The following is a 26,326-nucleotide window of genomic DNA, read 5'->3' as shown; positions in this document are numbered from 1 at the left end:
CACCATTCCAGCTCTCACACAAAGGCTCACGGTATCAGCTCACAGCTAAGAACATTGAACCTCCAGCTTTCAGGGGGATAAAACATCCAAAAATGGTACATTTGCCCTATTTTAGAATTTCATTTTGATGCTGTGTCTCAAAACTTTTTGGGCCATGGCCAACAGCACTGTGTTTCCATACCAAGGCATCTTAGTTTGATCAGTAAGATAAAAGATTCCTCAAATTAGACAGGCCCTACAAAAACTTGATCTGTAAAATGCAAGGGAATTCTGTGTATTTGGTCCTCTGCAGTTTATGAACAGGTAAATAAAAATTCACAAGCTTCTCAAGCACTAAACCTGTAGCAACAAATATACCTGATCAGAGGTAAAATGGGGCTGGGAGGTATAAACAACAAATAGAAAATTGAAAATTATTAAAGTGTCTTTGTGGAAAAAAGACAACCCCAAGACTTATGAATATTTGACAGCAACTCTCTATCTTTTCATATTTTGCACTTCATATTTGAAAAGACAATGAAAGGATCAAACCAGCCAATTTAGCAGTTCTGAAAGGCAATAATTTTACATTTAGGCTGAGAAATGAAATAAAATTATGAATTATAAATTTAAAAAAAAAAAAAGCTGCCTTAACAAGGTGGAATAAAACCCCACTTTTGTTTCCTGTGCACACTTTGGCAGGGAGAGCCAGCAGCCTGGGCTGTAATTGTGCAAAAAAAAGGACGGTGATATAAATCACCAAAGGTTAATGATCAGGATGTGAACAGAGGGACTTGTTTACAGAAATAGCATGCAATTTAAAATTTACAAGAGATTTAATGCCACCGCTTGGCAATCACTAAAATCAACAGCCCAGAAAACAGTGACATTAAGAAAAATATTACAGTTATAATCATTCCAAAATAAGTCAATTAGTGTTAGGGCATGCGCTTGCGATTACTTGACCCATTTGGTTTGCACTTAAGTGAAGAGAAAAAAAAAATCCCCCTCCCTTATAGCGAGATTACTGAGTTGTGACCTATTTTGCATTCCCCTATTCCTTACACCATCCCTCTTCCGTGCTGCTGGAGATGGTGCTGGTGGGTTTTTTATTCCCTCCCTCCTCCTTGCTTGGTTTCCAAGTCGTTCTGACCTTTGACATTTGTAATAATAATAAAAAAATATATATAGTAAAAAAAAAAAGTTTGTAATTGTGTTGTTTGAAGGCGGAGAGGGGGGGGGGGAAATAAATACATAAAATTCCATGTGCTATTATACAAAAGGCATGACGGCTGCCTTGGGTGGGGGAAAAAAAAGCAATGTAAGTCAATTTGTGAACTTTGGCACCGGGTGACCTTTAGAAATACAACAATATCCAGAATTTACAAGCAAGAGTAGCACATGCAAATGACCCGGCACTGTCTCGCCTCTGGATTAGAGCTGCAAAGAGCATTATGGAGAAGGCTTGCACAAAACAAATTAAGATTGTTACTTAAATGTCATGGCACACTATTGTATTTGGCTACAGATCATTACACCTGATACTAACACTTTTAAAAATCGTAATAACTTGGGAAATATTACATTGAGTGCCCACATGGAGAAAGGGAAAAAATATATATGTATCTCTTAAAAAAAAATAAATAAAATGAGAAAATGGGTTCCTGAAGTAATTTAAACATCACTACTCCACGACTAGAGGGAAAGGTCAAAATTTAAGTAAGCTGAAAGGAACATGAATGGCAAAATAAAAGGCACGAACAGAAAGATGAAAAGACCAAGCGGAATGACTCTGCAAACACGGGGTGGAAACAAACACGCATGCTTGGGGCAAATCTCATTTCCAGGGGGAAAGGGAGAGAGGCAAGGAGGGCAAAATTCTGGAGGAGTGGGTTAAAAAAAGGGGGGGAAAGAGGAGGTGTTTGTGTGGGACGGGTGGGTTCGTTACCTTCGGTGTTGGTGCTGCTGCTGCTGTAAATATTTCGCAGGCTACCAACACGGTTTAGTTTCCAAGCTTTGCGTTTGGCTGCGTCCAGAGAGCAGGAGGGGAAGAGAGGAGAAAAAAAAAAAAAGAGAATAAAAATAAAGAAAAAAGAAGGGGAAAGAAGAAATTTTTTTTTTCAATGAAAAAGGGGAGAAAAGAAACATCAAAAAGCATGTGAAGTAAAATACAAGCACAAGCCTGTTCACACATGAAGAGCTACACACAGAAAATGCACACAAGGACCACTCAGCCCCTGCAATCCATGGCCAATTCAATGTGGAATTTCAATTTTCAATGTGGAAAGCCTCATATTCAGAGTGATTCTTCTTTCAGTCACCACAACATGACACAATTTGAGAAGATTAAATGGATCTGCTATTGGAATAGACAAAGCAGACCAGTAGAAGTTAAAAAAATATATAAAAAAAAAAAAAAAGAAAAAAAGACAGTAAGTATTTTTGCAGAAGATACAGGACTGGACAAAACAGCTACTGTAAAATGAGATTTACTTCACGACAAAACACAGCCAGACAAGAGCTCCTTTTCCTGCAAAAGCCTGTGGGGATCACTTGGTGCCCAGAGTTCACCATTAAACCTCCTTTTTACATCATCCCCTTTAGAAACTGAGGTGATGATGTAATGACCTTAAATCCTCATCCCAACAAATGTTCTTTGTAGCACTGAGCTCAAAGGAAGTAGAATCATAAAATCCCAGAATGGTTTGGGTTGGAAGGGACCTCAAAGCCCATCTTGTTCCACCCTCTGCCATGGGCAGGGATACTTTTCACTATCTTAGGCTGCTCCAAAATTCCTCCCTCACTGCAAAATCGAAGTGCTTATTTGGAAAGGAAGAAAAAAAAACAACACCCTCTGTTCTTTACAGAGAATAGCAACACCCTTGTTTTATTAGAATTGACCCAAACTTTGAGATCCTCTGAGCTGCTGCTTCACAATTAGCAGAAAATCTGGCTGAAAAGCACTCTGCTCCCAGGCTCATTAGGGGAGAGCACATTTTCACCTTCTTTAGAATCTTTAAGACACTTTGCTTAGGCTGGGCTTCCTCACACAGGAACCAGCTGAAACATCCGAGTAGATCAGGACACCCAAGAGCCACTGGAAGAACAGGGAACTGCTGGAATTCCCATGTCTGGAAGTGTGCAAATGGCATTTGGATGTGGGTCAGGATCTAATGGTGAACAGGATGGAGCCGAGTTGATGGTTGCACTCAAAAGTTATCTAAGGGACCTCAGACCCTTCTCCCTCCCACCACAGATGTCCCTCACTCTTTAGGATGTCATCCACACCCCACAACACAGGCAGTACCAGGATACACTAATTTTAAAAATTTCCTTCAAAATTTCTTTCTGTAATGTCCCACAGAACTCAGACCAAACAGCTGCCCACAGGGAAAAGGAACAGTGACAAGAAGTCACTCCAGGCTGTAACAAGAAGCTCCATTTTCAGCTGAAGAATTAAAGCTGGAAGAGCACTGCCTGAACACCCCTGACTGTTAAGCCAGGTATGATTTGAATAAAGCCATCTGCAGGCTTTAATGCTCCATACTGAAAAGGAGGACTGAGTGTTCTGAGTGACATCATCAAATCTAAAAGCCTTTCCTTTGGGTGCATCCTTCAAGCTGGAAAAACCCTCATTTAAAGTCCTGTTTAAAAAGTCTCTGCACTAGAGAGGCACAATTGCCCTGCAGAAAAACTTGTTTTCCCTCTGAAACATTTACATATAAATAGGCAAAATCGAGGTTTGGCACCCCTTTGAAAGGGAAGATGGTCTCCAGTGCACAGAGACCCTTTCCCAGTGCCTTTCCCATTTTTCACACTTTAATGGCGCGTTTTGCGTGCAGGAGTGAACCTGCAGCCTGCTTTTCTATTAACCTATTGATGAAATAATCCATTTTAATGTGTTAAGTGTCAGGGGCCTTTCCCTTCCCTTTAAACAAATGGACTTTTCCCACAGAGATGCTGAGGCCCTGATACATCCACATGCATCCTTTGGCATCGATTCAGCTCCTGCCTGCTTCCTCCAGGTGCTCTCCTGCCTTTAAGCATTCAATAAGAGTTTGGACACTGCCAAGCAAAACCTCTGCAGGGTGATTGATGTGCCAGGGAGAGCAGAGCCATCCTACCCTGCCTGCTCCTGGAACTACACACTGCTGTTACCCACAAGCAGGCTGGAACAGGCCCTGCAGGTCATTATCTGCCTGCTTTGTCTTGAAATTATTTCCCAGCATATTCAGTTTGTCTGGTCTGGATTCACTTCCTGGTCCCCAGAGTAAACCCAACAAAAGCTCTTGTTGCCAGCTCCAGAGATATCTATATCTATCTAAATCTATATCATCCATATAATCTATCTATCTATATATTGATATCTATGGCTATTATCCAAATTTATTTTCTATATCATACATATATATATATGATTGAGGTTGGGGTTGGAAACCAGTTGGGGTTTCTTTGATTAAGTATATATCACATTTAAGCTTAATCAAAGAAACCCCAACTGGTTATCAATAAAATGCTGTAAGAAATACTTAATGATCTAACAGAAAAACTCCCCCCCCCCCCCCCCCCAAAAAAAAAGAAAATCTTTAAGGCAGACTGATTTTTGAAGTAACTTCTGGAAGTGTGCTTTCTTCCTAAAGTGCCACCAAAAGGTGCTTCTAACTAAAGATTCCAGGAAAAAGAAAACCAGACAAACTTTCTCAAACCTCAAACATCTGGAATGAAGTTAACAACTCCACAGCATTTAATTTAACTTTTACTGAAGTGGCAAACAGTATAGGTCCTGGGATATTGAGGATCCAGGGAAGCTGTGGCTGCCCCATCAAGATCAGGCCCAACATCTGATAAAACACCTCCACGGCCACTGCACCACACCACAAAGTGCCACATTTACCCACATTTTGAACACTCCAGGGATGGTGACTCCACCACTGCTCCAGGCAGGCTGTTCTGATGCCTGAGCACCCTTTCAGTGGAGAAGTTGTCCTTGTCCCTGTGGTGGTGGTGGCAGCTGCAGCAGGACATCCAGCAGGATCAGGGGACACAGCTCATCCCTTTGCTGGTGCCTCTGAGCTGGGCTGTCCCCACTGGTGCAGAAGCAGCTTTTACACCAGCACATCTCAGAGAAGAGCTATGTTGGTACAGGAAGGAGGAAAGCAGGCTTCAGGACAGCCTTTTGTTAAGATATGGAGGAACTGGGAATCAATTAAACTTAATCACTCCCAATTAGCACCTCTCTTTGTATTTGCTCAGGCAATAACTTTACAGCTGTGAGCAGACAGAATTTCTGTGTTTGCCTTCTTTAATGGGGCTGCTATTTATTCTCTGCTAATGCAGCTGCTTGTCCTGCCCGGTTTTGATTAGTCAGGTTCTGCAGTAAATATGTTTACTACCACCATCATCAAGTAGCATTGTTTCCAAAAGCAGGAGGGGTTTGTAGGAAGGGTTTAAACCCACGTGTGATCTGAGGACACATCTGTTTATTACCTGGGAACTTCTCTAAGGATGCTCAGGATATAACAGTCAACAAAACCCTGCGTTAACCCTTTCCAACATGCTCCAATTCAGTTCTTTTTCCATTCTGATAAGCAGAAACACGCTTTTATTCCTGGCAGAGCGTTCACATGCACAGTCAAACCCTGATCACCTCCCCACAGTGCTACAGCGAGGCATTCCAGATGTGCTAATGTCACCTCTGGTCTGGCTGTGACAGAGTTCTTGGCTGATTAGATAAATACTCCTCAGACAGCTGATTAAAAACTGCCGTGGCCGCTCGGCTGTGTGTCCGAGCCTGGCCAGCCATGTTGGAGGTGGAATTACATGAATTACATCCCTGGAGTGTGCTGAGCAGTGCTGATTAAATGAGGCACGCCACAGCCCTCAGCATCAATTATCAGAAATAATAGGATCTCTGCACCGAGGCTGGGGGAAGGGGGCTGGCGTGTCGTGTGCTTCCCAGAGCATCTTCCCAGTGCCCAGTGCCAGGGATCAAACCAGCAGCACCCGTAGCGCTGCTCTGCTCGGGCTGTGCAGGGACTGAACACTGGGGAGGAGGCTGAGGAAAATCCTCCTCCCACAGCCCAGCCCAGGGCAGCTTCTCCAGGTGACACCTGCCCAGGAAAATGGCTTTGTAAGATCCCGGGGTTCTGTGGTCAAGATGACTCCAAGATCGTAAAAAGTCTTTTCCTCCCAGCCCCGCGGCCAAAGAAGAAGTTCAGATGCGTTGGTTTTGCTTCTCAAGGTTGTTTATTTTCTCTTATCTATAACATTCTTTCTCTGACCTCCTGAGCTCTGTCTAGCAAGTTGGATCACTGCATTCTACCTGCCCTCTGGGGCGTTGTTTACATTTTATACTAAGAACTACATGTACTTTATGATTAATTCCCAATACCCATCACCTATGTCAGAGTGTGCGTCTCTACTCTAAACCAATAAAAAGTGTCACCATCACAGAGAAAGATGGAGGACAAGAAGGAGAAGGACAAGACACACCCAAATTCCTCCATCTTACCTCCTGAACCCCATTTTAAAAAAACCCATAATTCTACTTTTTCACCCTGTGTTACATTAACTCAAACTCTTGTGACCTGTAAATCTTCACACACAGTTGGCAGTTTTTTCCACGGGCTAAAATCGAAGCCACAGGTGTTTTTGACTTTGTGCCAAGGGCTCCGAGCCCCCTGCCAGGGTCTGGAGACAGCCAAGGCAGCCAGAGGGGTGTGCTGGCTTCCCACAATAAGAGGCAGATGGGAGGCAAAGCTGAATATTTAGGGATAAACTTCAGCCCTCTCCCTGCTCTCCCTCGAGTTCTCCTGCACCACGTGGGGTTACATCAGTGGGGAGTTTCCTCCCTTCTGGGTTAGCAACTTGTCCAACAAGACCCCATTCTCTGGTCAGAGGATTGAAATGATTTCACTGGGAGGCAGCTCAGGACATTCTCAGATCGTGCAAATTTGTCTCTGTGACTGTGAAGGGGCTTGGCACTGTCTTATCCTATGTGAAAGCAGAAATGACAAAAATTCCTCAAAAAAGGGTTAGAAAACCCCCAAAACAAACCCCAGGCCTACCTAATATAGATCTATACATAAATATGTATATCTAAGTAAAATCAACTGGATACATTGTATTTCAAGATCTGTCCAACACGAAATTTTAAAATAAAAAAATGTCACAAAATGCATGGATCTTATACCAAACAGGCTCGTAAAATGGTTTGGGCTGGATGGGACCTTAAAGACAATCTGATTCCAGCCCCTGCCATGGCAAGGGATGAGAAGTACGTTCACTATTTTTCTATTTATTAAACCAGATTTTCCACTAGGAACCATCTTTAAACACCTGAATGTGACCCTGAATTTTCCCAACATTTCTGTCTGGAGAAGAAGGGATTATTACTGTGTCCCAAAATTAAAAAAAAAAAAAGGGGGGGAGACAGAAAATATTTCATATGGCAACAGGCCTGAATATACCCTTTTTGTACTGCAGAACACTCAGAAAAAACAAGCTGATGTAAAGTAAATTAATAAAAGTGCTGAGTTACTGAAATTTCCCCAAATACAACTCAAACTGTATGGTACAAAATCCCAACTCTTTCTTCTGCAACTGAAATCCTTTCCCATCCTCTATTTTAAACCCACAAAAAACTCTAAAAGTAATACTTCAAATCATATTAATAGTTAATTACGTTTGGCTTCTCTTCAGCTTTGAACATTTCAAATGAAGGGGGAAAAAAATGAAAACACATTCATACTTCTGCTGGTGACAGGGAAAAAAAAGTTACTTTAATTAAACATTTCTAAAAAATGTTTTTAGTTATTTCCCCCCCGCCTCCTTGCAATATTTCTCCATCCCAACTTCTGCAGTAGGTTAAGGACCCACTCAATGATTTCAGTGCCTTTCCAATACACTATAAACATACAAGATTCCAATTGACAAAAAGGAAATGGTAATTGGAAACATTTTTCTCAGTTTTTCATTATCTGAAGCAGAAAATTATGGCTCTTTTCTACACACACACAAAAAAAAATCCTTTTCAACCACCTAGAAAAATTGTCTTTTAATAAAAGCTTTAAATTATACTATCATATTTCAAAGGCAATGAACAGTTAAAGCAGCTAATCAAAGGTATAATTATTTAATGACTCTGACTCCTGCTATGTAACAGGCTGGAATGGCTTGGCTGTGATCAGCAGACCCCCAGCTCCAGCTCTGCAAAACAAGCTGGGAGCATTCCAGCCACCCATTCCCAAGGTTAGCTCCTCCAATTTTGGGTGACTTCACCAGGCCAGCTGAGCTATTATGGAATTAAGGGAATCAGTTTGTCACTGCTTTTTTTTGTACACATCTGGACTAAAAAAAACCCCACAAAATGACCATAAGATGTTTTCATGCAGAGGAAACGAAAACATTTCCCTGACAAAATGGGATTTGTCAAGATCATAATTGATTTTTTTTGCTTTCACTTTTAATGCTACATGACAGTTTTCTGTAAACCCCAGCTGCCCTACTCTAGTAATTCAAATGTAAAACACCCCCCACTGCAAATGTGCTTATTGAAAATCTGTCTTAAATGCATTTTAATATTTTTATTGAAAGGAATCTTTATTAATTTACTCCAGGTGAGTGAAGCAGTGGGCAAGCAGAGCTTCTGACTCCATTCCATTGCTTTTCTCATGTTTTTTACAACTGGAAATATGACTGGAGTAACATGTAATCACCAGGCCATAATTACCAGAGCTATCCAGGAGCATACAGTGCACCTTGGCTTATTTTTGATTCATAACAGAGCAGTTTGTGCCATTACATCTGAGCCTCAACTCTAAATATGAATTTCGATTACACTTTTTTTTTTCTTGTACTAAATTCCCTCTTTTTTTGCTACATAGCTAGATTTCACAGAATCACAAAGGTTGGAAAAGACGTCCAAGATGATCAAGTCCAACATTTGACTAAATGTCACAAAGCCCAACAGCAGAGTGCCACAAATATTCATTTTTTGAGCTCTTCCAGGGATGGTGACTCCACCACTCCCCTGGGCAGCCTGTTCCGTCTGATGCAAGATATTGGACCCTCTGGAATTTCAAAGATATCCACATTTCTACCCAGTTGTCTTGATCCTGGGGTCAGTGTCATGCTTGTCACCAGGATCATGGGAGCTCAGGTGACACCAGCACTGGGGTGGCATTGGCAACCAGACATGGTGGTGGAGCTGCCCCTCCCAGCTCTGCACCTTGGAGGGCTCCAGGATCAAAGGGGACACTACACCTGTGGCACCTGTGACAACAAACCCTGCCTGCTGGGACATCAAAACCACCTGGGCTTTCAGAGCCCTCCTGGCAAAGCTTCCACTGTCCTGGAGTGGCTGGGGTTGGAAGGGTCTCCCCGTGCAAGCTCCCTGCAAGAACAATTCTGTGACACAAAAATGCACCTTCACTCAAGCCCTCTCAGAGCTCTTGGAAGCAGCAGGAAAAAAAGGCTGAAGAGGAAGCAGAATTTGGGGAAACAACCCACCTCTCATTTCCTGGAGATTTTTTGTAGATACAAGTGATGAAGAATTTGATTTTCCCAATGCCCTGGTTAGGCATCAGTGTCACTTTGATATTCCAGCTCTGACTTACTCTGAAATGTAAACTACCGAAAAGAAACCAGAATTACTGTTACCACCTCCCATTTTGCTCACCTTTAATCCACATCATCCACCCTACTGCAAAAGGTTCACACTAGGTAAATAAAAACTGAGGTACACAACAATACACAAACCCCAAATTTGTGTATATCTAACATAAACTTGAGTTCTTTGTGACTTTCCACCACTTGTGAAAATGAGCAGAAGCCAACCTGCCAGTGTTTGATTATTTCTCTATAAACCTGAATTATCATGCTAAGACAAGGGAATCATTTAAGCTGGAAAAAACCTTCTGATCCTCTCCCTTTTTTCCTGAGCTTCTAAATCACCCTGCAGTGACAGAGCAGGAGACTTCCATTTCCTTGCCTTGGCTAATTTGGAAAACACAGATCTGCAGACGTTGGGTCCTTCAGTACAAAGAGGACAATCTGAGCATGGAGGGCTCACTGGAACTCTGAGTTTGGCAGAAGTTCCTACCCAGGAGTGCACCCACAACACCCACAGACTTAGCTGTGTTAGCAGGAGATAGGACAGGACATGAGGGAATGGTTTGAAACCACCAGAGGGAAATTGGGATATTGGGAAGGAATTGTTCTCTGGGAGGGTGAGGGCCCTGGCACAGGGTGCCCAGAGCAGCTGTGGCTGCCCCTGGATCCCTGACAGTGTCCAAGGCCAGGCTGGACACTGGGGCTGGGAGCAGTCTGGGATGGTGGAAGGTGTCCCTGCCCATGGCAGGGGGTGGAATAGGATGGGCTTTGAAGTCCCTTCCAGACCAAACCAAACCAAACCAAACCAAACCAAACCAAACCAAACCAAACCAAACCATTTTGGGATAAATCTATTAATTTGCATTTCAGAACTTCTCAGAGCCTGCACAATTAAACAGCCACCTCGAATGGGACAAAGCAATGTCCCAGCAATGGGACAAAGCAGCAAGGAATTCTCAAAAGGTGTTTACAAACTTTCAGTTTATCTTCCTAAACTCACTGCTCAAGCAGTGTTTACTGCACAGGTCTCAACCTCTTTGGGGAAGGAGTCTTAACTCAGCCCTCTTATTAGGGAGAAATTAGGCACTAAGACATTCAGTGGGAATAGAAAAATTCTTTCCAAGGGCAGAGACAACATTTTGTCTCCTCTCCATAGATTGCATTTCCAAGGGCATCATCCACAGGAAGTTTCTATCACCTATGGCTGTCTTGGGTGGGGCTCCTCAGATTTGATGTTAATTTGCATAATACCAGTGAATAATGTAAAAACCATGAAGCTGAAGATGCTTGTGATTTGCTATTACCCAGCATCTGCCCAGATCTTTGCACAAATCCATCCAACTCAGGGTTGTGGCTGCTCTTACACAGAGGTTCTCATCCCTGTAATTTGACTTCTGTACTTTGACTTTTTTTCCAAAGCTGTGGTTGCTGGAAATCCCTGGGGAGCTGCTGTGGTTAGCTCTGGAACGAAGTTGAGAAAAAGAGGATGGGATTTGCTATTTGGATATTTTGAACATTATGCAGGGCCTACACAAACACCACCACGGGACCAAGCCAGGAATTAAGAGACTTGTGCCAAAGTTGTGCTGCCTTTCACCTTTCCAGCAAAACCCTGGTTAAGAACTCAGATAAATATTAAAGATAAATATTAAATCCTGAATTTATATCAGCTGCTGGTGTCACAGGCTCCCTCACAAGCCACAGCTCTGAGTTGTTAACTACTAACTGGCTCAACCACAACGCCTGTTACTGATCGCTTATTGAGTAATGGAAGTGACACAACTGATAAAAGGTTTCAATCCTGGAAAAAAATGATTTATAGTATTTCAGTACACTGGCACCGTTATTTGTGTGACAAATGGTTGGACAGACACCAGTTAATCTCCACACACCTCCAACTCGGATGTGGCAGCTCCTGCTGGAGCATCCAGATAATCAGGTCCAGCTAACAATGCAGCCACGCTGGTGTGAGGGACTGAATGCTGGCATTGCATCAAGGCTGAGCCCCCGATCAATTCACCCAGTGGATTTTAATTTTTTGGTGGTGGCTGGGGCAGGAAGAGCTTGGCTGGGAAGAGGAGTGTCCTAGAAAAGCAGGAAGGGGCAGCTCAGGACATTGGCCTCGCTCCTCCAGCGCAGAGATGAAATCCTCAATGTTTTCATCAGGAGGCTCCAGATCCTTCAAGGATTTTTCGTGATGGCCAAAGCTGACCTGCAGCATCACCCACAGCTGTCAAGGCTGTTATGTTGCAGTGTAATATCTCTGTGCACTGCAAATCCCACCTTGCCCTCAGCTGGGAGAGAGGGATGAGGCTGCTTTTGAGGCAGAATAGGCCAGAGTTCCCCCCGCCTTGAGAAATGAATGGAGTTTAAAATTTACAAGCAGCACATCAACAGCAGCTTTATCACACTGGCTTTATCAGCAGCATCCTGCTCCCTATAGCAGTCAAACCTCTTTTATCAAGCCACACCTTCAAAAGCAGCAAACCCCTCAGAGTGCTGAGCTGCCAGGAGTCTGCATTATTCTCTCGGATTACTTTTCAGCTTTGCACCCAAAATCTGCCATTGTTCTCGTTCAAAATATCATTTCCACGTTCATAAAAATCATAAATCATAAAAACCACAAATCATAAAAGTCATGCCACCTCCTGCCATGGGCAGGGACGGACACCTTCCACTGTCCCAGGCTGCTCCAAGCCCCAGTGTCCAACCTGGTTTTGGACACTGCCAGGGATCCAGGGGCAGCCACAGCTGCTCTGGGCTGTGCCAGGGTCTCCCCACTCTCACAGGGAGGATTTCTTCCCAATATTTTATCTAAACCTGGATAGAGAACACAAAGCCCCAGCAGATGAATCTGGCTGGCCATAGAAAGAGCTCAGTTTGCACACAGGAGAACATTCAGCACAGGGGGATAAGAAGACCTGATAAAGAAGAAGCAGCAAGAATTTTCTTCAGAAGGCTTAAAAGATCTCTGGAGTGGTAAAAACCCTACAGGCTGCACTCCCAGTAGCAGGAGAAATGCAGATGGAGTATGAAGATGACTGATACCATGGGAAGCAAGGAAAAAAAATCCCCATTCACTAGTGCTTCTTGTGATCTCAGGTCTAACTCAGTGTATTTGCTCTTGAAAGATACTTGTGATAATGTGGCATTGGAAATTGCCCAGCATTTGATCCCCTGACAATCTCCTGTGAGAGACTTGGACAACTCTGTTACTTTGCCAATGGAAATTACTTTCTAAGCAGATCACATAGCAAGCAGCCTTCCCAGGATTTCACACTAGATCAGTATGAGGTTAAAGAACACAGAGATTATTCGGGATCCCTTCCCTCTTTCCAACTACAAGCATAATATTCTTTTTTTATTTCTCCAGTCCTCTGCAACACTGCCACTGCTACGAGATCCCTTCAAAATTGTATGACCCTTCCACGTGGAGCTAACTTGCAGATACAGAAAAAGGCACCAAAAAAAACCCCCCACAACACACTAATACAAAACACTGTGCAATCAAATACAATACAGATCTGGACTTGCTTGGTGGGCAAGAACAAATGGGTTTGGTAAAGAAACGGAGCATGAAAAACCAGGTAAAACAAGGTGCAATCAAAAGAGAATTTTCATGAGAAAATCAGAGCTATCAGCCAGGCACTGCACTCCTGGGTTTCCCTAGAGTGACAGAACTTTGTCCCCAGGTGAGCTGTAATGTCACTGAGAGGATAAAAACCCCTTAAAATGCCGTGCCAGATACACTCAGCTTTTCCTGCTTGGGATGGGAATAAGCCGGATGTGCTGAAAAATTGTGAGTAATCAATTTATGCTCTGAATTTACTGTGTGTGGTAAAGAGGAGAACCTCACCTTGTTGATTGGTGCATCACAGGGAAGCAGATTCACCCCAAAAATGGAGGGGAAATCATGAAACCTGTCCCCAGAGATGTACAGCTGGGATAGAAACAGGCACTTGGAGGGAATTTCTTCTACTTTATCTCTCAGCACTCCCACAGTTCTCATTTCAGCCTAGTCCATCCCTCCTACCCCCTTGCAGAAGTGGCTGGACTTGTGACTAAAATTACCACTATGGAGGTGTCTGGCAGTACCTTTTACTTGCAGATTAACATCTCCATCATTGCCTTCCCACAAAGCTTTTTAGGAGGGAAAAAAAGGAGATGATAAAAAAAAAAAAAAATTCACTTTGAATTTGTCCATCAGATTGGAGTTGATGTGTTAGGACAGACCCACAAAAAAACAAGCACCCAGTGGGGACTAAGAGCTAGGAGGTGACAATTCCTACATGTATGAGTGTGGCATTGCCTTGAAATGACAACCCCTTCGTATTTCACAGGGTCTCCACAATCTACTTCTCTCTGGAAGGATAACTGGAATGAACAAGAATCCTCTCAATGTTCCTTATGTATTCAACATCCTCCTCCAAGCAGGACCAAAGCCCAGCACAATTCTGACACGCAGAGACTCAACGAGATTCAACGTGCTGCCTCCTTTGCTGCTCAAAAAACCATCTTGGATTTTATTCTGGCTCTGGGGGACAGTTTATGTCAATCTTTCCTTCTTCTTTTCTTTTTCCCCCACAAGTGTTGCAGGTTAAACTTTGTGCCTAACAACCCCGACAGCATCCCTTCACATTTTTTAGACGAGCTATTGAGTAGCATTATGACAAATTATGGGGCCTGATGATACGTAAAAGGAACATCTCCACTGCTCAGAGGCTGTGGAGGAAATAAAAAGACTGAAAGAAGTATTCCTGGCCAAAAAAAAAAAAAAAGGTATGTGGGGAAGCAGCAAGGTTCATTACGGATAGATTATTCATGTTTTAGGAGTTCATTATTAATGGATTATTTACAAGTATTTCCAATGTGTTGCCAGCTGTTCCCCTGGGAATAGCTTTTCAATAATATCCACAACTTAAAGAAAGACTAATGAGCTGTATTGATATTTTTATTACTAAAGGCAGCAGGTAATCATCAATATGTTTAAGAGAAAAGCAAAGACCTATTTCCAACCTCCTTGACAGTTATTTTTTCATGTCATAACAGCTCTGGGCATATCCTGTACTCTTTAGTTACTAATAAATGACAGTGCTGCACTTAAAACCTTGGGTACATGTAATTCTGGAGAAGCAGATCCTGGTGTTCTGTGACTCTGGCATTCTATGCAGACCTGCTCTGTTAGTCCACCCTTAAAAAAATAAAATAAAATAAAACTAAACTAAACTAAAATAAAATAAAGTCTAAGATCACACCCTAAATTGAAGCTCAGTTCTCCTCTTCCACAGAGGAAAACCCATAATTCCAGTACATCCCACTCCTCCATAGGTTACCAAAGCTCAGCTCTTCACATCTGGAATCCAAAGTTTAACCATAAGCAGTGGTGACCTAATTATTGAGTTTGCCTGGACAAACCAGTGTCTAATTGTACACAGAGAGACTGAGATATAAAGATTACAGCTGACAAATCACTAAAAATTAATCAATTTTCACATTCTCCTTATAATCACTATGGATCCTCACACCAGAGTCTTCAGGTAATCTGGTGAGCATTAACTTACATTGTACCTTATTATTAAAAACATTAAGCACATATTAAGCTATGATTATTACAATTAGGTTTGTTCTAATTTAATTAAACACTGAGGCCTCCTAAGTATTCTATGAAACTCAGGTATGTTGCCTGGCAAGTGGGGTCTTTCTGAAAATAATTTTTCAGGAATCCTCAGTGATATTTCAGAGATCTCCAAATGGGAACTATTACCATGGATGAGAGCTTAGTTTTAGGATGAAAATGTACATTAGTCACTGGGTAAGTATTGCCAGACTTCCTTCCCTACATCCACCTTTCCAGGCTCAGATTGCTGAGTCATTCCTGTGTGATAAACACCCGGTCTCACCATAAAATGGTGTTTATTTACAATAAAAGAAACAAGCAGCTGTTTCTGAGTGCCCATTCAAAGCCATGCACTGAACGGTGGCCAGCCAACCAAAAAGTGATTATGTGTGTGACAATGCTGACGCTGAGCCCAAAGTAATAATATTGCTTCCAGCTTTAAGGTTAAGTAAACCACGAGCTGCCCTTTTATGTATAAATATGTTGGTTAAAGCATTCGAGTTGTCTGGAAAGGGGCTGGATCCCTTTGGTGTTTTGTTTACCACTCAGGGGTTTTTTGAAAAGCCCCCATGTTTTTGATTGTCACAAACCACCCAGCATCACCAACAACTTTGAAATGAGGATTTTAATAGTAAAATATCCTTCTTGAAAAATACAATTAAAAAAAAAATATCCTTCTTTAAAAAATATTCCCCCTTGAAAAGCTTGCAGGACTCAGGACTGCTGCACACTGTGCAGCCACTGAAGCCCCAAAGGGAGGAGCTGAAAGAAGAGGGAGCCAAGAGAGCCTTGGAGCTGCCAATTCCTTGTCAAGGGAAGCAGAGGCTGTGCCATCCATGCCAGGCAGTGCAGCTGGTCCTCCCTGGGTCCAGGACATGGACTGGGAGCACTGGGGAAGGAACCAGAGCCAGGTCAGTGCCTGGAAGGCCCAGGGGGGCCATGGGGCCAGCATGGCCAAGCACCTCTCCTGGGATGAGCCCTGCCCGCTGCAGCCTGCCAGGGGACAGCCCAAACCTCAACCATCCTTTCTGTAAAAAGCCACAGGTGTCTCCCACATCCCACACCCCACTCCCACAGGAGATCTGCTGTGATTCATGGAGCTGGCCATGTCCCTCTTCCCAGCCCTCAGGTGAGCAAAACCATGGATTCCCCACAGGCAGCAGGCTCAAACAGAGCCCACGCTGCAACAGAGTCAACAGAACCAAGGCAGAATTTCTCCCCTTGAAAAGTTGATTTTTCCAAGGGTTTTACCCCCCGATGGAGACTAAGATGGAAAATTTAGAGCTGCCCTTCAGGTTTATTATGACCTGGGCACCAAAGATGCACCCAGAGTCAAACCTTCCCTCTCTCAGGGTGGGCAAACCCTGGCTGCTGGCACAGGGATGAGCACACACAGCTCAGCAAATACAGGCTCAGAGGAGCTTCTCTTTCAAAGGAAGGGAAAAAAAGATCCTCACAGCTCTTCCAGGCTGCCTGGAAGTAGTAAGATGCTACCACAAAATAGGCACAAACCCCCCAAAACCAGGATCTGGAATTTCAGACAATAGCTGAACCCAAATTCATTGGAACGAAGCCCAACAGCTCTGTTTTGAAGAGCAAAAACCCAAGATGACATATTTTTTCTGTGAATTCTGGTCTGGCCCCTATGTGAGAGGTAAGAACTGATTTAAAGAAGAGAAAAAATTAAAAAAAAAATTAAAGCTGTTTTTTTAGGTTGGACTGGTCAATTTGAGCTTAGTTTTAGGGAAAAAATGAACCAAATAAACAATCCAAATAAAGGGGAAGAAGCAGAAGAGGGCAGTACCATGAGGGGGGGCATTTAGTGGCAGAAATACCTTCAGGAAAGGCTGGGAGCCAACAGAACTGCAATAATTTCAGGCAGGTGCAGAAAAATTCTACTGATTAATGGCAACAAAAATTTGGGGTGATACCAGAGCGTTTTAATTGCATTTTACCATCCCCTGGCCCATTCCAAAGACAAGCTCTTCATCTGATGCATGGATAATACAGCATCATACTCCAGCTTACTATAAAGCCCTACTCTCATCTCTTTGAACCACACATACATCCAAAAATTAGGAATTGCATGATATTAAAATGTGAGAAACCAGAGTGGCACTGAAGAAGAAGCATCACTAACAATTAAGTATTTCCTCCTCTGGCAACCGGAGTTCAACAGGCACGGCTTTCATGATTTTATTTTCATTTGAAGGGCTCTGAATGAAGGAAAATATGACATTTTCATAGGGGAGAAATAAACAGCAGCCTAATCAGCCTCTGAGACACAAGGATCTAAATGAAGGAGCTGGCCAGTGACCCTTTGCCTGTTCTAAAGCACAGGGATTTATCCTCATTACGGGATAAAACCAGCCCTGGATCTGCTCAGGATTGTTGGCTTCGCACCTCTCGCAGACAATCCCGATGTCTCCTGGCACGGGTGCCAAAATAGACACGTTCTGGCAGCCTGGAGGTTAAACTGGATTCATTCCTAAAACCTGAATGCTGATCTGCTGTCATTTAACATGTGCTCAACATGTGTGCTCAGCAGCAACTGGAAATGAAATATCTTAAATATTATCAAACGGTACATCGTTAAATATAAATTAGATGGAAACAGGGGAAAGCTAAAAATTGACTAGGAGTTCAGCTACTCTAAATGGCTAATACGGCCATTTTTCACCTGAAGCCCTCTCCAATACAGTTTTGCCATTAAGCAAAAACCTAAAGAAAGGTAATCAATTCCAACTAAAAAGCACTTCTCCCGGAATGACTGCACTTCAAACCCGCTGGCGGGCTGCCAGCCTCCCCCCACCCCCAGACAACAGCCATCAATGTTTCTGACTATCACAGGAGCACGAGGGGCCATGCATAATTGACTGGAAGATGGGCTAAAACTGTGCCCAATCAGTGTGTGATCAAAACCGCGTGGAATATTCAGCGCCACTTGATTACACGGAGCCTCGTCCTCCCGCTCTCCTCATGAAATCTCTTCAAGGTCCAGAGTACTGTAATAAGATCATTACTGTCAAGCGCTACGAATCGCAGGCAATGAGTCTTGGGATAGGAAGTCATACTTCACAAGCTCCTCTGGTCTTCCTTTTTTTTTTTTTTTTTTTTTTTTCCTCTCCCCTCTCTCTCCCTCTTTTTTTTTTTTTTTGTATTTTACTGCGTGTTGAGGCAGCAAGGCGACGAGGTGACAGATAATGATCACATCACTGTGTGGCAACTAGAAAGGCACTTTTAAGAAAGAGCACAGAGAAATCAGCTTAAGAGAAACTCAAACAAATTTTTTTTAAGGGCTTTTTCTTTTCCCCCCTCAAAAATTAAATAGAATTAAACTGTGCAGTATTCTCCTTTCATGAATTGTGATTTAATGTCATTGAATTTAATCATTTGATAGATTTTCATATTATCCCAAAGCCTATTACCTCACAGACAAATGGCCAATTTTCTCCAGCTCACGCTCACAAAAGAAACCTTTATTAATTTTTTTTCCCTTTTTAGAGTCAGGGGGGAGAACTGGTGGAAAATGTCAATGATGAGGCCTGTTCAAGTTTCCCTTTTTACCTACTGCTTCCTGGAGTTACACACCACATATGATGCATAACATCTATCACAAGTAACTGGTCTGTAAAGAGAAAGGTGGAGGGACAGAAAACAGGAGATTAAAGCACAGGGTATAAAATAAACATAACAGCAAGCTCAGCACTGAAAACTCACACAGGGCACGTAGATCTACAGCGGGGACTTCAGCTGATCTAAGGCTTAAAACTTGACAAAACAACATGGGTTTGAAGTGACTGACTGGCCAGGGGCTGGAACTAAAGAGCTCAGCATTACTGTTACAGGGATGACATCAGTATCACAAAGCATGGAAACTGGAACGGCTCCAGTCGTGGCTTTTAACTGGAGAAGGCTCCAGTGATGAGACAATTGCTTAAGGGGAAGGGAAAGTCCAACCTACAGCACCTCCATCACCTCCTCCAGGCCTGACACCTCCCATCATCTCCAGCAGCTCCATCTACAGCCATACTACAGCATTCTCCAGTTGGTGTTCCTATGGAGAACCCCATCCTCATGGATTTGTCCCCTTTCAAACACATTCCTCTGGGACACTGCTCCTCCAGCCTACCCTTTGAACATCATCATTGCATGAAAAGACTCCATTTCCACAGAATCCCAGAATGGTTTGGGTTGGAAGGGACCTCAAAGCCCATCTTCTCCCACCCCTTCCATGGGAAGGGACACCTTCCACTAGCCCAGGTTGCTCCAAGCCTGGTAAAACCTGACCTTGGACACTTCCAGGGATCCAGAGGCAGCCACAGCTGCTCTGGGCACCCTGTGCCAGGGCCTCAGAACCCTCAGAGGGGAGAATTCCTTCCCAGCATCTGACCTGAACTTATTCTTTCAGTCTGCAGCCAATATATGCATATTCAGCCATATATTCAGGACAATTGCTCATATTTATCACCACTCTCCTCAGTTTTGGACATGTTTTTAAAAAGATGTCACAAGCACTTTGACAAAGAATCAAAACAATAAGGGGCATAAATATTTCTTGATCTACAGGTAAATATTTCTTGATCTGCAGGTTGTTATAAAATCCATAATTGACTAAAATGTGGGTTTGCAACTAAAAAGGAGTTAATGACCTGTTACTGTTCTGTGTATACCTCTGAATTACGAGCTCTTATCAGCCAAGAGCTGGTATGTTTAATAAGCCTTGGGTAAATCAGACCTGACACAATCCCCCTTGAATTCCAGGACTGAGCTATCCATGGCAAACCTTCACAACCAGGGCTTCTGAAGGGAATTATTTAGGACTTGCATGCTTTAAAGAAAGCTGTTTCCCACTGGTAGGCCAGTTCCAACAAGCTGATGAGTCCAAGTGCACAGGCATCCTTCAAAAACTCGATCTTCCTTCTACACTAAATTACCCTGTTTATTGAAATTGTGACACTTTGCCTCGAGAGGTGAACAGGAAAACAAAGTTATACTAAGCACAGTTACCTGATTTTAGCCTTTTCACTGGCTGTAGCTTTATCATACATAATCACCTAATTTTATGATATTTTAATTTATGTATATAGGTTAATAACGAGATGAAATTGCCCTACATTCGAGAAAAACTGGAAGGCACTTGTAGAACAAACATTCTTATTTAAGGAACAGAACTACCAACCTCTGTAGCAGGATTAACATTTTGCAAACACTTATTGTTAACATCACCTTGTGGACATCAGGAACCGTTTTCATAACCAAGGTCTCTTGGTCAAGCTGACAGCACATCACTGAGAACACTAATTACCCAAAGCCAGTGAAATGCTAAGGTGTAAATTGTTTTAATTCAGTTACAAAGCTACTCAAAACTTTTTCCTTCCCCAAAAAATCAGGCCAAATCCCAGCGTGGCACTGGATACCCAGTGAGTCGTTCTGCTGTCGCAGCTCTCAAAATGGGACTAATTTTTAGGGAAACGTAGAAAATAAAATAAAGTGCTATCATTCTCTCACTCTCCAGATGTGCCAGTGTGTGCAACCACCACCAATTCATCCCAGGCCTCATCCTCTCCAGAATCCCTTTTCCTGCTGACCACCACTGTGACACTTTTCCTTTCAACCAGGTGGGTGGAACCGGCCGCCTCTCCTGACCCCGGCTTCTGAAGGGAAGCAGGAAGCTTTCAACTTGTTTAGCCCGCAATGAAGTAGGTTAAAACAATAGATGAGCTTCACCTCCCTTGTCTTTCACTCCTCAGCATCAACATAAATGTCTTGCAGCAGCAGCCCTTTCATGTAAGGCAGGCTGTGGCAGCCGAGGCTCGAGGATTCCCAACAAGTGACCTTCCTGCCTTGGTTGAAAGCCAGGCTCTGAAGATTCCGGCTGGATTTTTTAATTTCTGCCCTCCTGCTTCCTGGGTGCACAGCCCTCTGCCAGGACTGAGCTTCCTGTGGATAAAGTCCCAGCTGATGAGTGGAATTAGAGCCCAGGAGTGTTTTGACAGGGAGAGGTGATAAACTCACGGATGCCCGAATGAGCATCTGGCATTATGGACAACAGGTATGGGCACACACTGCTGGGTTTTCTTTTGAAAGTTCTCTTGTAGGCAGGAAAAACACAGCTAGGCATTTTGCTCATTTTTAATGCCAACTAAACCCTAAGACCTTGTTTTGTTTTGGGAGGTATTTAAAGAAATGGTTTCCTAAAAAGCAGTTAGAGCAGAGAATGGTTGGTCAGGGGAGGCTTCTGACTCTTCCAAGATAATCTACAAAATAAGGATGCAAATACTTAAGTAAACACACTCCTAAAATCTCACTGAAAGCAAACTCATTAAACTCCAGGTTTAGGAAGTGGGGGGTATTTTTGTGTCCAGTATGAAATCCAGCAAAATGTTATTTGCTGCAGTTCCTGAAATGCTTCATGTACAAAAAGAGCACACAAATGACACGATGACCAACAAATTGTAGACAAAGAGAATTCAGCAGTAACCCTAAATGTATTACAAACCTATTTAAAACCCCTAAACCTTCCAAGGAATCTGCTCACCTTGTCAACCCCTCCAGTTCCAAATAAATGCTTCTTTTCTTCATTCAGCATTGCAGTCAAAATGCTACTTCTCTAGTCCTCTGTCTTTAAGCCCTGAATATTTTTCAAAAGCCTGAACATTTACTTCCTTAAACTTCAGGCACTTAAAGAGACCAGGAATAGAAGCAAAACCTGCTGCCACTAAACCCTTTATCAGAAGATACACAGAAATACTGCACAACAGGATGGGAACGTGCTCCTCCTCTGTGAGATTTGGGTCTGCATTTGGGATTTTACATTTTATATTTATGTATTTATTTTTAGAGGGGAAAAGATGCCTTTTATCATTTTAAGGAGAGTACAACAGAGATAAAAAAAAAAGCAGGATATTATTAAGGAATTACTGTTTTCCCCTCCTGAATCATCCCCAAACTTTGTGCTGCTGCAGTATCCCAACACCATCACACAGGCTGTAATTATTGATAAGTTTATTTATACCAGCTAAAATAATTATGGTGGCAATATCACCAGGAATAACTTTTCTGGCACTCCTTCATGGGCAACACCTGTCTGCTGTACACTTAATTATCCTCTAATGGACTGCTAACAGGCTTTCCTTGAAGAATTTTGGTGGCAGCTCAGTTCTGGGCATCACTTCAAGCAATACAATCCATCCAAGGACCTCGACATCCAATGGATTGGATTCCAAAGGTTACAAACTCTTTAACAGGTGAGTGGTTTTGCCCTTGCTGCAGCTGCAGGTCAAGATATTACATTTCAGAGAAAAGGCAGTGAGGATGCTGTGGATTTTTGTGCTGGAAAGGTTTGTGAATGTGCTGTCCTCTGACAATGCCAGAAGGTTTCTTCCAGACCATACAAAGCCAAAAAAAAAAAAAAAAAGAAAATTAAATATATATCTAAGAGCAGCAAGGAAAAATACCCTCCTTCATAATGATGCTTAAGTCAGTGTATGATAAGTCAGTATTAGCATTAACAATGTCAGGTCCATCTGTCAAAAGAAAGAATTTGCTCTCCCACTTCTGCTCCTTGAGTTGTTTCCACTACACTTCCAAAAATCCCAAATGACTTTTTTTTTTTTTTTTAGCATGCTTGGAGAAACACAATTTTGTTAGTTCAGTGTGGACACCACACTGCCTAAATACTGCACCCAAGGAAATGTATGTTAAAATTGTGTGGAGGACACCACAGTGCAGTACCAAGCACATTTAAATCACCTCAGGGTATGATGCCAGCAGATAAACCACCAGGATGCTCAGGAAAGCTTAGGGTGGGAAGCTGCAGGAGAAATGCCCACAGCTTTTCCATGCATTTCCGTGATCCCCTGTATTGATTCTGATTTTTTCACTTAAAAAAAAAGCAAAATTTCAGGTGTTATACAGAGAACTGCATTTCTCTAATTCACCTTGTCATTCTGGTTGTGGGGTGGCTGAAAGGGACACAGGGAGACACCAGCTGAAAGCACTGATGGTTTTGCTAATTGCTAAAAGAACAAATGAGAGGTGTCACTAAACGTTGTTCCATCTATAGAAAACAAACAAATATATTTTAATTTCCTGCTTGACTAGGGCTCATTTTCAACTCACAGTGACACAAAACATATGTGCTTTTAAAAAACGAGGGTTTTTAAACACCTTTACCAGTTTACTCCAGGGGAAAAAAAATAGGACTTCTCAGTAAACTGGGATTAATTCTTCAGCTAAAAGCCAGAAAGTGTAAACCTGGAGTTGGGTCTGGACTGCACAGAGCAGCAAAAGCACCAGGAAAAGCAATTACTGCACAAGGGGCAGAGAACAAATACCTTTGTGTTAAGAAAACAGTTCTGAGAACAAACACAAAAGGTCCTTCTTTGTCCTTCAAAACCTCTTTAGGAACAAATGATGAAGAAGAACATGGATTTCAGGGAGTTTGGAAAGCCTTCCTGAAGTTGCTGATCACACCTGCAGCTCCTCAAGCGCCGTTTCCCAGCTCCACCTGCGTGCACAGACACGGAGCTGGGGGGGTTGCCCCAGGATGCTGAGGGAGGAGATGAATTCTCTTCCCTGGCAGGGTGGGCAGGCCCTGGCACAGGTGCCCAGAGCAGCTGTGGCTGCCCCTGGATCCCTGGAAGTGTCCAAGGCCAGGTTGGACACTGGGGCTTGGAGCAAACTGGGATGGTGGAAGGTGTTCCTGCCCATGTCCCACCCCAGGGGTGGCATGGATGGGCTGTAAGGTCCCTTCCAGCCCAGCCCAGTCCATGATCCCATGGTCTCCCCAAGGGAAGGAGTGGATGTACCCATCCCACTGGCATGTGGTTGTGCTGGCCCTACAGCACACACTGTCTGGATCTTCTGTTAATGAAAATCTTGGAGAGCAGGGATGGTCCCAGTGCTGAAAGGCAGCCTGGAGGTTTCCTAAAATCCCAGAGATGGATGGAGGGGAGGCAGGCTCAAGCTGGCACAGCCATGAAACTTTAAATCTAACAAGAGGAAGAAAAATAAACACTGGGAAAGATCTTTCAGTGAATAGAATTTCCAATAAAGCTTTTTAATTTTTCTGCTTGTTTTCCAGCTGAAAAACCTTCCTATTATGCCTGGCTGTTCCAGGAAGTGCAGCAGCACAAGGGGACCCAAACAGATGAGGCTCAGAGCAGCCATTCCTCTTTGAAACACAGCTCTGTCTAATCCTGCTCCGAGCAACTTCAGGCAGCGTGGTGGGAAAAAAACTGCTGGTTGCTGGCACCTTGCCTAATGTAAGCATTCCTGCTGCTACCCTCAAAAACACTGAGGGATTTTTTTTCAGTGACAAGTTCTGCACAGAGAACTGAAAAACTTCTCTCTGGGTTTCATCACGTTGGAAGAAAAAATTTCACAAGAATCTGATTTTCTGAAATACGAATGGAATTTTAATTTTTGTCCAAGTGCAGCGCAGGTGCTTTAGCATTTGTGTTGCTGTGAGCATTGTCTCAGAAAAGCTATAGAAAGATAAACCAAGTGAGATGAAAGAACCCATCCCAGAAAGAGAGAGCTGTGCATGTGCAGATAGTGTGGAGAGAGGAGAATCAGCATGACCTTTATGGAAGGGCATAAAAGGGATGAGCATCAGGCCTTGGAATTGGTGAACAACCCTGAGCTCAGTGTCCGTCATCGTGATATCTGAATACTTGGGCAGAGGTCAATGATCAAAGCAGGCACGTTCAAGGAGGGAAAAAAAGCCCTGCAAAGTGCAGTAAAAATGCTTGAGTTTGCTGAAGACCAGATTTAAACCTCACTGAACACTTCAGCTTTGGTGCAGACAAAAATGAAGGAACTCAGAATTCCTGTTTGAAAGCTGACATTTGAAACGTGCCTGGAGCCAAAGGAAGGCAACACAAAATCTAGAATTACCCACGCCATTTAGCTCTGATCCATTGTACCTGCCTGAGAACAGCAGCTGCAGGAGGATCCTCTTCCTCCTCCTCTGCACATGGAGCCCAGGATTTCCAGAAGGAAGACTTGGTTCTCCCACAGTTATCACCACAGGCTTCTAGAGCCCATTTGCGGCATCTCAAACACTTTGATCGAAGTGTTTGCATCTCCCAGAACATCTCTGATGGCCTATTTTGGATTTGTTGTCTTCAAAAGTGCAGTAATCCTCTGAGGGTGCAAATCTAAGTTACGGTGAGGGAAGAAAAATCCTCAAGGGAATCTTTTAGGTCACTGGACAGATTTGTAGCCAAGCACTGGCGAACACAGAAATAACTGGAACTGGAAGCTGCTTTGAAGTGCAAGATAGATGTGGAAATCATATAATCATGGGATATCCAGAGTTGCAAAGCACCCACAAGGATCACTAATCCAACTCCTGTCCCTGCACAGACACCCTAACAGTCTCACCCTGGGCATCCCTGGGAGTGGTACCCAAACCCCCCTGGAGCTCTGGCAGCCTGGGGCTCTGCCCATTCCCTGCACCCCTCTGGGGGAAGAACCCTTCCCTGAGATCCAACCTTTACTCCTCTGACATTCAACTGCTTGGAGAAAACCCAGAACAGCCTGAACCTGGCTGGACTCGAGGATCCTTGAGGCCTTTCTGAGCCTCAACTATTTGGTGATTCTGCCTCGCACCAACACAAGTCCCAGAAAACCCAAAGGCTGACAGGATTTGGGAAGAGCAGCCCCCCAGGCTTTTTGAATCTTGCTAGGACATTCTTGATGGCAATCTCCAGCCACTATCACTCTTTGTGAGACGCCCTTCTCCTAAAAGGACATGGAGCTGGGGCACGCCTCATTGCCTTCTCCTTCAGCTCCCGCTGACGGACGAGGCTGCCTGTCCTCGCTGTCAGCCATCCCCTCCCAGCCCTGCCAAGGATTCAAGGACCAGCAGGATTAGCTGTCTGCTGAAGGATGCCCAGAGCTCTGGGATGCCCAGAGGCCTGCCTGGGAACTCCTCATTCTGCTCTTGTGGCCAAAGGGCTGCTTTTCAAACGCAGGGCTGTGCTTTAAAGAGATGGTGTAAAATGAAAGAATTTAACAACCACTGAGGCCCTCCCGAGACACAACTGGCAAGTTCCAAACAGAACAGGGTGCTCAGCTCAGAAGACATGGGAGAAGAGGCAGGTCAAA

The 26,326-nt window shown here is 43.4% G+C and overlaps 1 protein-coding gene across 10 annotated transcripts in view; it reads right to left on the bottom strand.

Annotated features, from left to right (window-relative positions):
* Positions 1-26,326, bottom strand: part of AGAP1 (ArfGAP with GTPase domain, ankyrin repeat and PH domain 1) — a 308,457-nt gene that overhangs the window by 52,148 nt on the left and 229,983 nt on the right. For 5 of the 10 annotated variants that reach the window (XM_077785208.2, XM_085585530.1, XM_085585531.1 and 2 more), the window contains one exon: positions 1,928-2,005. The exons of the other annotated variants lie outside the window; for them this stretch is intronic. In XM_077785208.2, coding sequence (XP_077641334.2) covers positions 1,928-2,005 — 78 coding nt within the window. The remainder of the gene's footprint in view (positions 1-1,927; positions 2,006-26,326) is intronic. 10 annotated transcript variants of the gene reach the window in all.

The sequence above is a fragment of the Lonchura striata genome, chromosome 7 (genome assembly GCF_050655825.1).
Source record: "Lonchura striata isolate lonStrDom1 chromosome 7, ASM5065582v1, whole genome shotgun sequence".
NCBI lineage: Eukaryota > Metazoa > Chordata > Aves > Passeriformes > Estrildidae > Lonchura > Lonchura striata.
The sequence above is the reverse complement of the archived record's forward strand: the minus strand, read 5'-3'. Positions and strand labels throughout refer to the sequence as shown.